The 14,004-nt window shown below is 33.3% G+C and overlaps 2 protein-coding genes and 1 non-coding gene across 4 annotated transcripts; 2 read left to right on the top strand and 1 right to left on the bottom strand.

Annotated features, from left to right (window-relative positions):
* Positions 1-234: 234 nt before the first annotated feature.
* On the top strand, positions 235-4,716 carry LOC132606817 (cytochrome b561 and DOMON domain-containing protein At3g07570-like). 2 transcript variants are annotated; one of them, XM_060320467.1, is made up of 6 exons: positions 235-606; positions 822-1,007; positions 1,613-1,829; positions 3,554-3,837; positions 4,139-4,396; positions 4,572-4,716. In XM_060320467.1, the coding sequence occupies exons 1-5, from the start codon at positions 412-414 to the stop codon at positions 4,367-4,369; spliced, it is 1,113 nt and encodes a 370-aa protein (XP_060176450.1). In that variant the 5' UTR covers positions 235-411; the 3' UTR covers positions 4,370-4,396; positions 4,572-4,716. The 2 variants fall into 2 exon arrangements, with proteins under 2 accessions (XP_060176450.1, XP_060176443.1); XM_060320460.1 differs by lacking the exon at positions 4,572-4,716 and having other exon boundaries at positions 4,139-4,540.
* A 468-nt stretch (positions 4,717-5,184) lies between these two features.
* Positions 5,185-5,258, bottom strand: TRNAI-AAU (transfer RNA isoleucine (anticodon AAU)). The gene has a single exon. It is a non-coding gene; the product is annotated as a tRNA-Ile (tRNA).
* Positions 5,259-5,419: 161 nt separating this feature from the next.
* LOC132626592 (high mobility group B protein 6) lies at positions 5,420-6,790 on the top strand. Its single transcript, XM_060341512.1, has 3 exons — positions 5,420-5,904; positions 6,383-6,454; positions 6,587-6,790. The coding sequence occupies exons 1-3, from the start codon at positions 5,461-5,463 to the stop codon at positions 6,653-6,655; spliced, it is 585 nt and encodes a 194-aa protein (XP_060197495.1). The 5' UTR covers positions 5,420-5,460; the 3' UTR covers positions 6,656-6,790.
* The last annotated feature ends 7,214 nt before the right edge of the window (positions 6,791-14,004 follow it).

Raw genomic sequence — 14,004 nt, 5'->3', positions numbered from 1 at the left:
AAACAAGTCAATAAATAGATAATAATTCAACCCATTTAAACTTGATTTTTTTTTAGAGGAAATGAGATTTCTTGCCGCTCTCTTATAATTTGAATAGAAGAAAATCACCTCTAATATAAAATGTATCCATTAATTTCAAATATTCACATGATTGATTATAGCACTATTTTTAAACTTGACATCAACAAATCACAATTCCCACCTTTTATTCCATTTCACATACACACCATGTTAGTTAGTTTATTTCCCAATACTATTTACTTGATGAAACTTCAACACACAACTTCTCTCTCCATGCACATAACCAACTAGGCCACTACTTCCACCCTTTACAATCATTTCTCCCACTTCTTTCACATTGAAATACTTTCTATTACACAAAGAAATAGTGAGAGATAAACAAGTTGAAAGATGAAGACATCTTTCAAATTCTCTGCCTTCTTGATCTTCCAAATATTTATTAGTTCCCAAATTCTCAAAGTAAATTCTCAAGGCAGCAGTACAGATTCATGCAGTTCCAGCCTCAACCTCGAAAACAAAATTCTCTTCGATACAACTTCTTTCCATTGTCTTTCAGTATGGGATCAACAAGGCTACATCCTCAGAGTAATTATTATAAATTTCCTTTCTCCAACTGCAGTTTTCATTATTACTATCAGAAAATCGCTAATTTTCAATGAAACTCGTTGAAATTTGGCTTGTCAGTAACATATTTTACGTCAAAAATCCTTTAGCGAGTCAATTAACGATTTTCTGGTAGTGTATATCTCATTAATTCTTCCATTAACATTTTCTTCCATATTTTTTTTTTCTCTCTAAAGTATATGAGAACAGATACAAATGTGTGGAGCTTTGTTCTCTCAGCACCAAACACAAATGCATACATAGCCATGGGATTTTCTAAAAACGGAAAAATGGTTGGCTCCACTGCTATTGTTGGCTGGGTCACTAATGACGGAACTGCCACTATGAAGAAGTATTTTCTTGGCGGACAATCGCCCAACGAGGTAGATTTTAATATTATCTTCCATTATATTGTGGGGTCATTCATATTCTCGTCATTAGCAAAAAGAAAATCACATTTGTCATTGATCTTAATGGAACTCTAGAGTGAAATAGGTGAATTTCATGTATTAAAATCCTTCGGAAAAATGTCCAAAATTTGAAATTATTCTTCGTTTTACTTTATCTTGAGTCCACGTTGAAGTTCTATTAGGGTTACGGGCAAATACTAGACGATTTACTAAACCCAAATGTATGAATAGTCCCAAATTATAGTGCATGATGAAATTAAGATATTTCGTTAATAATGGAGTATTTAAACTTGATCCTTTTCCCTTTTATCTATTGTCAGATCTAGGACACGTTACTATTGTTTTTGATATTTAAAAAAAAATAAAAAAATAGAATATCATTTTTATTTTGAATTTCTTGTCGATTTTATCTATTAGTAGTAAAATTTGATCACTTTTAATAAGAAAATAAAATCAAACTTTTCCACTCCTGTCGTTGTTTTTCTTTCTATTACTTCGAAAGTAACTGCTTCAGCTTTAGCCACTCAAATTTTCGATATTCTTTTTTGTGTCTGATCAAACGAATGGCCTTCGAGCAGGTATTGCCGGATGAGGGAAATCTCCAACTTGTCAACTTTACATCCTCCGTTGTAGCTAAGAACTCCAGAATTTATTTGGCTTTTCAGTTGAATACTGAAATGCCAAGCAATCGGCTCATCTACTCCGTTGGACCGACCGGAATGCTGCCGTCCACCGCTGATTTCCAGTTGTCGGAACACGAGGATCATACCTCTACTGCCTTGAATTATAACACAGGTTAGTGAATTGATCGAATTTTTGCTCTGGTTAATGGTTGTCGTAAGGACTTAATTTTGTTTTTCTTATATCAAACAAACAAATATTACAATTTAGATGTAACATAAAAATACACAAGTGTTTGAAAAATGTTAGAGTTAAATGGGCTGAAATGTGTCGGGGCTTAAATAGGCTAACATAATAAAAAATTTGTTCTTTATTTTGGCTATATATAACATATGTAAAAAAAAAAAAAAAAATTTAAAATATTCTGACAAGAGCTCTTCTTGATCAATTTGAACTACGTCACTTATCAACTCAACTTTTAAATGGGTTGAATTAGACGGATCAAAATGGATTGAGTTTATAAATGAATGTGTCATTGAGCGGGTTGGGAGGGGAGGGGTAATGTTTTTAGGGCTAATTGTCACTCTAATAAAAAGAGCTTCCTTTTTAACGGGTTTTATGCGGTACAAGTTTGAATTAATTTGGGAAACAATGTTAATACCAAACATCGATTGAGAAACAAGAAAAGTCTTACTAGTTACTACTATGGAGACTAGTGGTGGGTGGGTTCCATGAAAGCTTCTAATGAAGGCAATCATAATTGGTCAAAGAGTAAGAAGATGTAGTTGCCACGCACTAACGAATGTGTCAATTACTTATACTATTAACAACAATAATATTGAAGTACTAACAAACATATGTAGCTTTTAGTAGTTTTTACGTCTTTGACTTGGAAGTTGGAACCAATGTTGTTTGTTTAGTTTTCATGTTCTTTTAAAACAAGAATGGTCGTTTTGAGTTAGTTCAGTGTGGTACAAGGGGGAACTTCTTTTGATTTATAGGATGAACCTATCTTTAATAATCCCAATACCATTCAATCAACTATTTCTATAACCAAATTAGCTGAGATCTCATGAGTCATGCATGACTAGCAAACTAAATGTGTATTTCAATTTATTTAAGACCAAGCAAATCTTAATGTGGAAATATGAAAAGTACTACTACCCACAAGACAATTATGGCGTAGCAGTTAGTATAACATCTTAGTTGAATTCTGTCTTGTCAATTTAATAGTTTAAGCTTGTTGATTGAACTGGATAAATCAATGTGAAACAGACTATTGCATGATGCTGAATTTTAATGGGGTAGACATGATAGCTTATGTTTTCTCCTGATCTTTTGATATAAGGTGAATATGTTTAATTGAATCCTTTCAAGTACTCTCTCCGTCCTATTTTTATGTGCCACAATTTTTTTAACTTGTCCAAAAGAAGTGTCACATTTATATATTTTGAAACTTTATTATATTATCCCAAGAAGAGTGTCACACAACGTCGGTTTGGAGTAAAGTTTGAATCTTTACCATACACATCGTTATATGGAATTTTGATAAATGTTGGACTTGTGTTAATCATTATATGTTGTACTCGTTTACTTGTTGCATACATTTATGTTGTTATTGTGTTATGTGCCTATTATTAGACTTAGTGACATAATTTGTTAGGACCCACTTGATATAAATTTTCACCTTGTTATGATGAAAAAGAATATGTAAAACTCTAATAACCTGCAAGGCAAACCCAGTACTCATAGAAACTTAACGTATGTGTCAAAAATCTTCTTTTATTTCTTAACTTCACATCTGCTCAAATACTGCAACATAAAGTGGAACAGAAGGAGTGCGTTAGTTGAAGATGTTCTTGACAAGTTCTATATATCATTGTGTTGTTGCAAAACAGGTCAAAGTGAAACAAAGACACTTTATGCAAATCTGAGGAGAAGCCATGGGCTTCTAAACATGTTTGGATGGGCAATTTTCATGCCAATTGGAGTCATGGTAGCTAGATACTTGAGGCAATATGATCCAATCTGGTTTTACTCTCACACAACCATTCAATCACTAGGGTTCATCCTCGGATTTGCGGGTATTATCAGTGGGCTCGTTCTCAATGCTCGTCTTCAGAACAACGTCAATAGACACAAAGGCCTCGGCATCTTCATTCTTGTTCTTGGTTGCTTGCAGGTTTGTCTGAAGTGACTATACTTACAAAAATTATGAGTAACGTGACTCAATCCTAATATATATATATATATGGGTGCATGAATAGAGACACATTCAGGATTTTTAGATCACTAGTTTTCTGAATATCACTGCACTCATTACTATTTGAATATTAGTTAATCAGAAAAGATCTAATTAATATAAACCGCAGAGGCCAGTATTTTCATACATCTTTTATATAATTGAAAAAAAATTATGTCGATGATTTTGATTTTGACTCTTCATTGGTATTCATTTTGAATGCTTTTTCTTTATTGGACAGATTATTGCAATATTGGTCAGACCAGAGAAGGAATCAAAAATAAGAAAATATTGGAATTGGTACCATTACATCACAGGGAGACTTTTGATATTTTTGGCAACAATAAATGTTTTCTATGGTATCCATTTAGGGAATGCAGGAAGTTCTTGGAAGGGTGGTTTTGCTTTTGTGCTGGTTATATTTTTCATCACTGCTGCAGTGCTTGAGATCAGGATGTGGAAGAGAAAATAGAAATCATTTTTGTTATTGTTCATTCATGTAATATTTTGTTTATTTTTCTTGTTTGTGAAGGTTTTCCTTTGTATTTCACTATTCACATTGCATAAACTAACAGCCAATTCTTTCCAGAATTTAAGATTTATTCAATACAGTATGCACAAGACCAGTGTAAATTGATAGTAACTTCTTTTTTTCTCCAACAAAATCAATGTAGGTAATATCTATTAAGAGCTGGGAATAAGTGTATGTGAAGATGGGAAGACTTTTTGTGTTTCTGAGACCTTTCTTGGTTAGGAAACCACAGATACTACTGCAGTTTTTAAAATTCATGAGACCTTCTGACTTCTGAGGATTAAATGTCTCTGACCTGAACAAGGTCCTGATTCTTCTCTATTTTGTGTTCCTTCTGCTTTTGTCCTCAGGCCTCAACATATACTTCGTCATTCTTTGCTTTCAAGAAAACTCTTTCCACATGTTCAGTCACAAACAAATATGCCCTAATGGTCACTACTCTTCAAACTCTCATTTGCAGATTTGATTGATTTAATAAAAGAATATGGCCAAATCATTTTAATGTTTTTAAACAAGTTACTGCATTAAACAAATTTCGGGGATGCACTCAAAAGTTATTCCATCCAAAAATCAAGTAGAAAGCTACACGAAATCTATATACAGCATAGTTAATGAAGATTTAGTTTCATTTTGTATTTGAAAAGAAAAGACTATTTAGTTAAAAATGCAGATTACCCGTATAACAAGTGTAAAATAAAGTGACATTAGTAACAATTAAGTACTACAAATTTGGCAGAAAAAAATATGAAAAATTGTGGCCCATGCAGGTCTCGAACCTGCGACCTTCGCGTTATTAGCACGACGCTCTAACCAACTGAGCTAATGGGCCTCGTTGATGTTCTAAAGCATTAACTTACCTAAGTTACCTCTATTACCCACAAAACATTGAATTCCCGTGCCACATTTTATTTTTTTATTTTTGGTGCTACTTTCAAAATCTGCCACACACATTTTTATAAGTAGCCGTTGTTGTCCGCCTGAACCATTTCAAATTCGAACAAATAAAACTAAAGGTTTAGAAAAGAAAAAAAATGGCATCCACAGCTCCATCACCTTTTCCAAACAATCAGATCCACCCCCCAAAAATTGGCCGGAAACCACTTCAACCTAAAAACATTCCATCAATTCCACTTACCACCAATCCAAAACAACCTCAAAAATGCATCCAAAACTCAAATAAAGAGAATCTTGATTTTTATTCAGATTTTTCAACAACCAAAAAGGCAACAAATCCAATCAGCATTATTCAGGCAGAGCCATTCGATTCATCGTTAGCTGAGGAGCTTAGCGCGATTCGTGAAAAGCTAGAAAGACTGAGAATCGATAGAGAGAAAACAGAGAAGATGTTGAAAGAAAGGGATTTGATGTTAGATTTGCAGATGAAAGAGATGTTAAACAGAGGAGAGGAACAGAAAGAGCTTGAGCTTGAAGTTGATCGGCTTTTTCGATTAAAAGAACTCAGATTATCCTGCACGGTAACTCTATTTTTAGTTCTGATTGCTTTCAGGTGAATTTTAGTCTGACCAAAAATGGAAAGTTTTAAAAAAAAAATCCCTGTGTTTGAAAATAAGGTTATATTTGGTCACTTTAATAACTGCAGCGGTATATTTGACTCCAATATTAACGGAGGGTAAATCTAGACCATTTCGCATAGTTCAGAGGTAAATTTAGACCTTTTCCCTTTTGTAATTAGAGATTTATCTTAAGTGAAGATGCAAGAAATTTAAAAAGTAATTCGATTATAAGTTGTTTTTTTTTTTGAACAATTATCTTGTTTCTGGTTGTGTGAAATTCAATGAACTTGGAACTTGGGACCTTTTTTTTTTTTTTTTGGTATTTGAATGAAGTGAACATGATTACAGTGAAATGGATATAGAGATTTCGAAGAATAAACTGTTTCCCATTGAGATGAAGTTGATTGATTGATAGATTGAACGTGGTTGTATATTGCAGCTAAGAATTTCTCCAATTCGAACGCTGAGGGAGAAGGAAGAAGAAAAGAAGATAAAAGGAGATCATCTAAAGGCAAGTTTCACATTTCACATTTCATATTTATCTGGTGGAACTTAATTAATTTTAGTGCATTGAATCAAGTATAGAAAGCGTGTTCTGTTTCTTTTGTTGACAATTGATATGGAAAATTTATATTTCTTATAGGAGCTGAATTACGACGAAGAAGATGAAATCATGACCGATAGCTCATCGGACAAGGACCCAAGTGCATAGGGAATGAATTTTATAGCTATAGTCACAGCATTTTCCTTTTCATACAATTTCGAACCTTCAACATACTAGTTGTTGGTTAATTGTGTCATGTTGGACTATCATTCTATTGTATAAATATATCTTTGGTTTTATCAATGTGTTGGTGATAATATAATGAAATTACAATTACAATTGAAAAAATAAAATGAAGAAATAAAATTATCTTCGGCTGAGACGCGGATATCTCGCTCTCTTCAAGGAGATTCAAGCCCACTGCAGCAAATCTACCGGTCCAGCAGTAATCTTTCTGACTTGTCCCCTCCAGGATACAACAACCCGATCACGTCGTACAACTCAACAAATTCTGGACAAGATGTTGAGTCCAAAGTTCCACTAAAAACAAGAACACCTTCCTTCAACTAATAAACTCTCTTTTTTTTCCTTACTTTTCAAGAACTCTCCGAAGTATATATTTTTCTCTACCCCCAAAAGCTAAGGAAGACTCTATTTATAGTTTAGAAAATCATCCTAGAATTGAATAGGACATGAATGGGATAGTAAAATAGGTAGATAATGGAAGAATTATTATAAGGAGGTTACATAAGTTACAAAGGAAGAATAGTGGCCATATTCTTACCACTAACTGATTTGGTTTAAAGGAAATTAAGGCCACAATCTGGTACCGTGGGAGAAGAATTGACAGAGGTTACATGGGAAATTAATCTGCCACTAACTCATTCGTGTAATGAGGCACGAACATCAGCAGTAAAAGAACATTGAGGAACTTTAATATGAGGCAATTTAATATATTTTAATATTAAAATGCTAATAGGCACCATCACAATGTTTGTCCCTTGAAATTATTCTACTGTTTTATTGTCTTTCCTCGTTACTCTTCAGATGAGAATTCAAACTTTTTGCCAGTATTTCGTTCTGGAAGCAGGGGCGGAGGGAGGAAGGGCCGAGGGGTTCGACCCTGCGGTAAAAAATTATAATATTTATATATGGTTAAAATTATTTTTTGTGTAGGGCAAATCTGCAAATTAAATATACCCCTCAACTTTGCGATTTAGAGCAGATACCCCCCCCGCGGCCCCATACAAATAGTACAAATATACCTTTTTTTTTAAACGGGATTTAAAAATAAAATCATTTAGCTTATTTTTTAAGCAGGCGTTTGGACACGCGATAATGAAATTAGTGTTTGGACATGTGACTTCATGTCATGCGATGAAATCCCAAATCATGATTTCAAAATTTTTAAATGTAAACTTGACCCATAAGTTAATATTTTGTACAAAAAAGACACATACGTTTTAACATTTACCAACCTCATTAACTTCAACCAACCTTTATTTATGTTCTAACTTCGACCAAGTCATAGTTACATTACTATTCATATTAAATTTTCTTTTTTGTTGAACAAAATTTGGATTAATTGATGTTGTATTTTTTTTTTACAAAGGCCTTAAAATAGTGTATTAATTTTGTCATGAACTATGACCTGCACATTTGGTAAAATTGTATAAGAATTAGAAATTTTTTAATAATTTTCACAACTTATGGGGGTTTTATGCCTATAAGAAAAAATATAATTTAACAAATTCAAATTGCATGTCCAAACATGATTGCACCTCTTGGTTTCAAATCGGCAAAAGACATAAGTTGACCCTTAAACTTGTCCCCAAAAGTCATTTTCACACTTAAACTATCCTGACGATCCATTATACACCTAATATATTTAAAAGTGATTTTTTTACCCCTGATGCACATATAACCAGTTGCACTAGAGGAGAGTGTACACACTCTCTCGCCACGTCAGTACCACGTCGGAAATCCTCTAATTTTTAATTTTTATATTTTTTTCCTTTCCCCTTCCCCCAACCCTCCCTTTTTTCTTCATCCTTGCCCCCTTTCTTATTGTATAACCACCATTGTTTCTGACGAGCTTCAATATTGTATTTAAGGGTCAAATCATGTCCAAACTCCTAATTAAAAAAAAAATGCCATGTAGCTTTAAAAAAAAAAAAAAAAGGTCTACTCATTTTATTTTTAGTAGACATATTTTTCTAACACCACATGGTAATTTTTTTCTGATAGATCAGGTCTGGTTCCAGGGGCGGACCCACATGCTGCGGTATAGTGTTGGAGCACCCATTAACCCAGACGCAAATTATGTTTTTATATATAGAAATTTCTCCAAATTGGATATATAGGCCGAATAGCACCCACCGTTCAAAAGTTGGGGTGGGCGCTTTGGTTCAGTGCGTAAGTTGAAATTGCACAGTTAGCTGAGGATGTAGGTTCGATTCCCAGTGACAACAAAATTTTAAGAGCTCTCTTCTTTTTCTTCCTTGACTTTTCCTTAAATAACTTAAAAAATATCATGTTTCTTGGTTGTTCCAGCTGAATTTTCCTTCTTTTTCTCCAAAATATTTATATTCTTTGTTTTGCTTTTTTTTTTTTCCACTTCTTACGTTTAGTTTTAAAAAATTTCTTAATGTTCTTCGTTAGCTTTTTCTATTATTGTGTTCAAATAATTTTGCACTTCTATTTTATGAGCGGTAGCAGCTTTAAGGTAAGCGAATGCCAGCACCCACGACATTAAAATTTTGGGTCCGCCACTGTCTGTTTGTTTACAAAAATATCTCTGTGGCTTTAAAAAAATAAGACTACCCATTAACGAACCAGACCTGACACTCCAGAAAAAAATCATCATGTGGCTTTAGAAAAATATGTCTACTAAAAAAATGGGTAGACTTTTTCTTAAAGTCACGTGATATTTTTTTAATTAAAAAATAAACTAAATGATTTTAAGAAAAAAAATGTTGCGAAAAGGGTATATTGGCAACATTTTATAATGGCAGGATTATATTTACGCCATTTTTATGTAGCAAAGCAGTTGATGAAGTGTATTAGTTTTGCTAAATGACATGCAATACTTGTTTGAAGAAACACAATGGAAATGAAAATAATTGTTATGGACCGAGTCCGATATTTGAGAGAGATTGCATATATGTTTTTCTATTACAAGTGTTCTTGGAAAATGAAGAAGCCAACTCTCTCAAAGAAGGGGGACGAGCTCTATTTATAGTGTTGCCTCTATGGGTCTCACACAATTCAAATCATTAAAAGGTACGAAGAAGGACAACTCTGAGCGGATTAGGTAAGTCGTACTGACACACGCATGGTTGGTGGTTGACCATGGCAGGACGCTACCGACGCGTGGCTCACGCGCAACGGCTCTACCGGACCAATGACCACGCATAATCGGACTAACGGCCTCGACCAGCCCGGTGGTGAAGAAACCGGACCAAATGGTGTCTCTGCTTAGCTCCGGTCCAAGCGTTCCTCCGGTTCGGAATACAAGTCTTCATGTATGCTCTCGTCCTCTTCTTCCTTCGGTTCCTCGTCCCACCGGTTTGACTCATATCCGGTTTTACCGTATACACTACTAAGTAGGCGTTTGGCCATCAATTTTCAACCCAAGTTTCAAACCAGCGTTTGGCCATCAATTTTCCGTCATGGTTTGAACCCAAATCATCCAAAAAGCATGGTTTGGGTTTGAAACCATGGTTTCAACTTTTTTAAATACAAAATTTAATTCATAAGTTAATATTTTGTAAAAAAAGACGCATAAGTTGGTAAATATTTTTAACAATTACCCCCATCAATCATTTACCAATCTCATTAACTTCCATCAACCTTTATTTATGTCTACCAACCTTTAATTTATGTGGGAAGATTATATTAAATAGTAGTCACATTACTATTCATGTTAAATTTTCGATTTTATTGAAGTAAAGTTTGATTAATTGATGTTGCATTTTTTAGAAAAGCATTCTAGTAGTGTACTAATTTTGTTATAAACTATGATTTGCTCATTTGTTAAGATTGTATAAGAATTGAGAATGTTTTGATTGTTTTCACAATTTGTGGGGTTTTTATGTTTATAAGAGAAAATACAACTTAAAATATCCAAATTGTATGTCCAAACACAGTTTCAAATCATGACTTCAAACCATGTCCAAACGGGGCCTAAGTACTACTACTACTATCATATGAAAATTTAGTTGCTAAAAAGAAATTATGTAGTTCAGACATTTTTAGAGTATTTTTCTTCGATTAAACTAAAAGGGCTATCCAAATGGCTCTACTCTATGGTACACTTTTTGCACCTAGTAATTTTCTCGTTGATGTTTTTTTTTTTTTTTTTAACCCCTCCCCCGAGGAGCTCTGTCCTTGCTCCCTTGGTGACTCGAACTCGCAACCTTCGGGTTGAAAGTGGAGGGCGCTTACCATCTGAGCAACCCTCTCTTGTCTTCTCGTTTATGTTACATTATGTGTCTTATTTTATTTTTTGATTTGTTTAAAAGAGAATATCACATTTTATATTTATTAACTTTTTAAATTTTAATATCTTACGTGGCATATTTTAGATCATAAGATTCAAGTGAGTTTGGAGGAGGTATAGTAAAATGAGTAATGTTTAATTTCGAGTATGATATGCAATCACCCGGCACCACAAATCACCATGATCATAAAACCATTAACCACTAACAAAGATTACTACCATCAGTCACCACTATCGCCAAACACAACTATCAGTCACCACCGGTATTAGCCCATCTATCACTCACCACAATTATTAGTTGTCACCGGGGGCGGATCCACCCTAAAGGGTGGGGGTGGCATGACACCCCCTAGATTAATAATTTTTTTATGTACTTATGTTGTAATTTGCTTAAATTAGGTTAAATATTTGATCCTATCACCCCCAGTCTTAAATTAGACAAAAGTGTCACCGCTGGTAGACACAAGCTTGAATCTATCTTGAACATTTTTCGACTCCCATTTTTCTTTGTGCTTTTTTACTTCATTAGTTCAAGTAATTTCCTTTTCAGCTCTCCCAATTTTCTATTTATCTTTTATTATTTATATTGTCTTTCCTCTTTTCTATTATTTTATCTGTGATCTCTAGCGAGAACACACAAATATAAACTTTAAAATCCTTAAATTAAGCATTTCTCTTAATCTCAAATATGTGAGTATTTAAATCGAAAAACTTAGGTCTCAATGGGAATTTTGGATTGAGATCAAAATTCAATTTTTTTTTAAAATAATTTTCTTTGTTTATTACTCTTCCGTCCATGTTTACTTGTCTATATTTAACTTGGGACACTCTTAATAAGCAACAAAAAAAATGAGAAATGAATTGGAGTACTTCATAATAAAGGTAAAATAGGTATAAAATGGTAAATTATGTCTTGGTTTTTCAAACTATATAACTTACAAGTAAAAGGGGACATATATTTTTAGTATAATGGCCAAACAAAAATGGACGGAGGGAGTGTGCTATAAAAATTTATGCTATTCTATAATTGTTAAATTCAATTTAAATTACTTTACTAGTTAAACTGTGATGGAAATTTCGTAAGCACTGCTTAGAAAAAACATGAAATTTATGATTTATTTTTGAGAACTTGTAGTTTCTAATTTTACAATTACTTATTTGGTGTATTTATCTATTGAAGAGTTTTTCTATTATTTTTCTTATTTTGATTGGTGTAAATCTCTTATTGAAGATGTTATTTTACTTGTGCAAATTCATTTTTTAATATACATAAGAGATGCAAGTCCCTTGGTGAAAATGTTGATTTTACTTTTGTTGTTAATGGGTGTGATTCCTTGTTTAAGATGCTAATTATGTTCGTTCTTGATTTTTGAAATGTAATTTCATATTTGCAAATTAAAAAAAAACCTATTAAGTTGATCCGAATAAACTAAAAAGATATGAACCCGACCCAAATACACGTTCCTAACAAGATGGACATTGAAGAAAATTGCGGCACCCGCTGCCTTCAAATCCTAGATCCGCCTCTGATTGTCACTATCAGCTACCAACATCAACCATTAGTGTTAACCAATAATTTTGTTAATTACCATCACTACTAGCTACTATACACAACTATCACTATCAACCAACACCAACACCACCGCCAACCACAACCCCCCAATCGGCACCCACAACTACCATGTTATCCATCACTACAACGAACTATTATTTTTAAAATATATTTTCTTGGTATATTGTTGGATTAATTAGTGTATTTTATTTAAATTTTATATTTATAATCCAGCCATTTCAGCTTTTGTGTTTAATTTGATTAGACATGGGATTTTAAAAAAAAAATTGAATCGCATAACCTTAAACTAAAAAATGTGAATAATGTGTCAAAAATGTCCTTTACGAGAAAAAATAAATACCCCTCTTAGCCTATAAGTTAGTTTCCCAAAGCTATCTGGTTATCATCCAGGATTGAAATTAAAGACAATAAATCATGTTTTGCAACTGTGGTGGAGAAAGTATTATTGTAATAATAACTGAAGACATGTTCAAAGCTTCAAATTTCGGACACAACCTTAAAAAAGATTATGTTTTAAGAGGTGAATATCATAGTGGGGCCCCAATTGATTCCAAAAAGTGAAACGATCATGACATGATGAACATTAGATGGAACAATCTCACCCATTACAGCTGTGCAGTGGGCACCCATTGATGTGAGGAAAACAAAATCAAAACTTATAGTACTACTTTTTTTTTCACCCTATTATTTCTCAATAATCAAAGAGTCCATCCTCCAAAAGAATAATTTAAAACTGACAAAACACCATGAAGACTTAGGCCCGTTTGGCCATGAAATTTTTTCATTTTTTTCCTGAAAATGTTTTTACTATATTTAAAAATCAACATTTGACCATAGAAATTTCAAATATAACTTGAAGTTGTATTTGGAAGAAATTTAAAAAACACCAAAAAACTTATTTTCATTTTTTTCCTCACTTTTTCACTTTTAATACATTCGAACAATCAAATAAAGGGCAGCCCGGTGCACTAAGCTCCCGCTATGCGCGGGGTCCGGGAAGGGCCGGACCACAAGGGTCTATTTTACGCAGCCTTACCTTGCATTTCTGCAAGAGGCTGTTTCCACAGCTCGAACCCGTGACCTCCTGGTCACATGACAACAACTTTACCATTCGAACAACCAAATATTTTTTGTAAAAACTATAACCAAACATAACTCCAACTTCAAACTTCAATTTCAACTTCAACTCCAACTCTAAAATACTAAATAAAGTGAAAAATATTTGATTTTCATGGCCAAACGCCTACTTATATTCTAGTGGTATTGGTGCAATTCTTCACATTAATAACTGAGAGTTTGATTTCCACTTTTCGCATTAACAAAAAAGGATGGTTATTTTATATTTGAACCATATTTTTATAAAAGCTCAAGTGTCAATCACAAATGAAAAAAAAAGTCTCAATCAAAAACCGAATTAGTGGACTATTTACGGTAACTATAAAC

This window comes from Lycium barbarum, chromosome 1 (genome assembly GCF_019175385.1).
Source record: "Lycium barbarum isolate Lr01 chromosome 1, ASM1917538v2, whole genome shotgun sequence".
Taxonomy (NCBI): domain Eukaryota; kingdom Viridiplantae; phylum Streptophyta; class Magnoliopsida; order Solanales; family Solanaceae; genus Lycium; species Lycium barbarum.
Note: the sequence above shows the minus strand (reverse complement) of the source record. Positions and strands in the feature narration are given on the sequence as shown.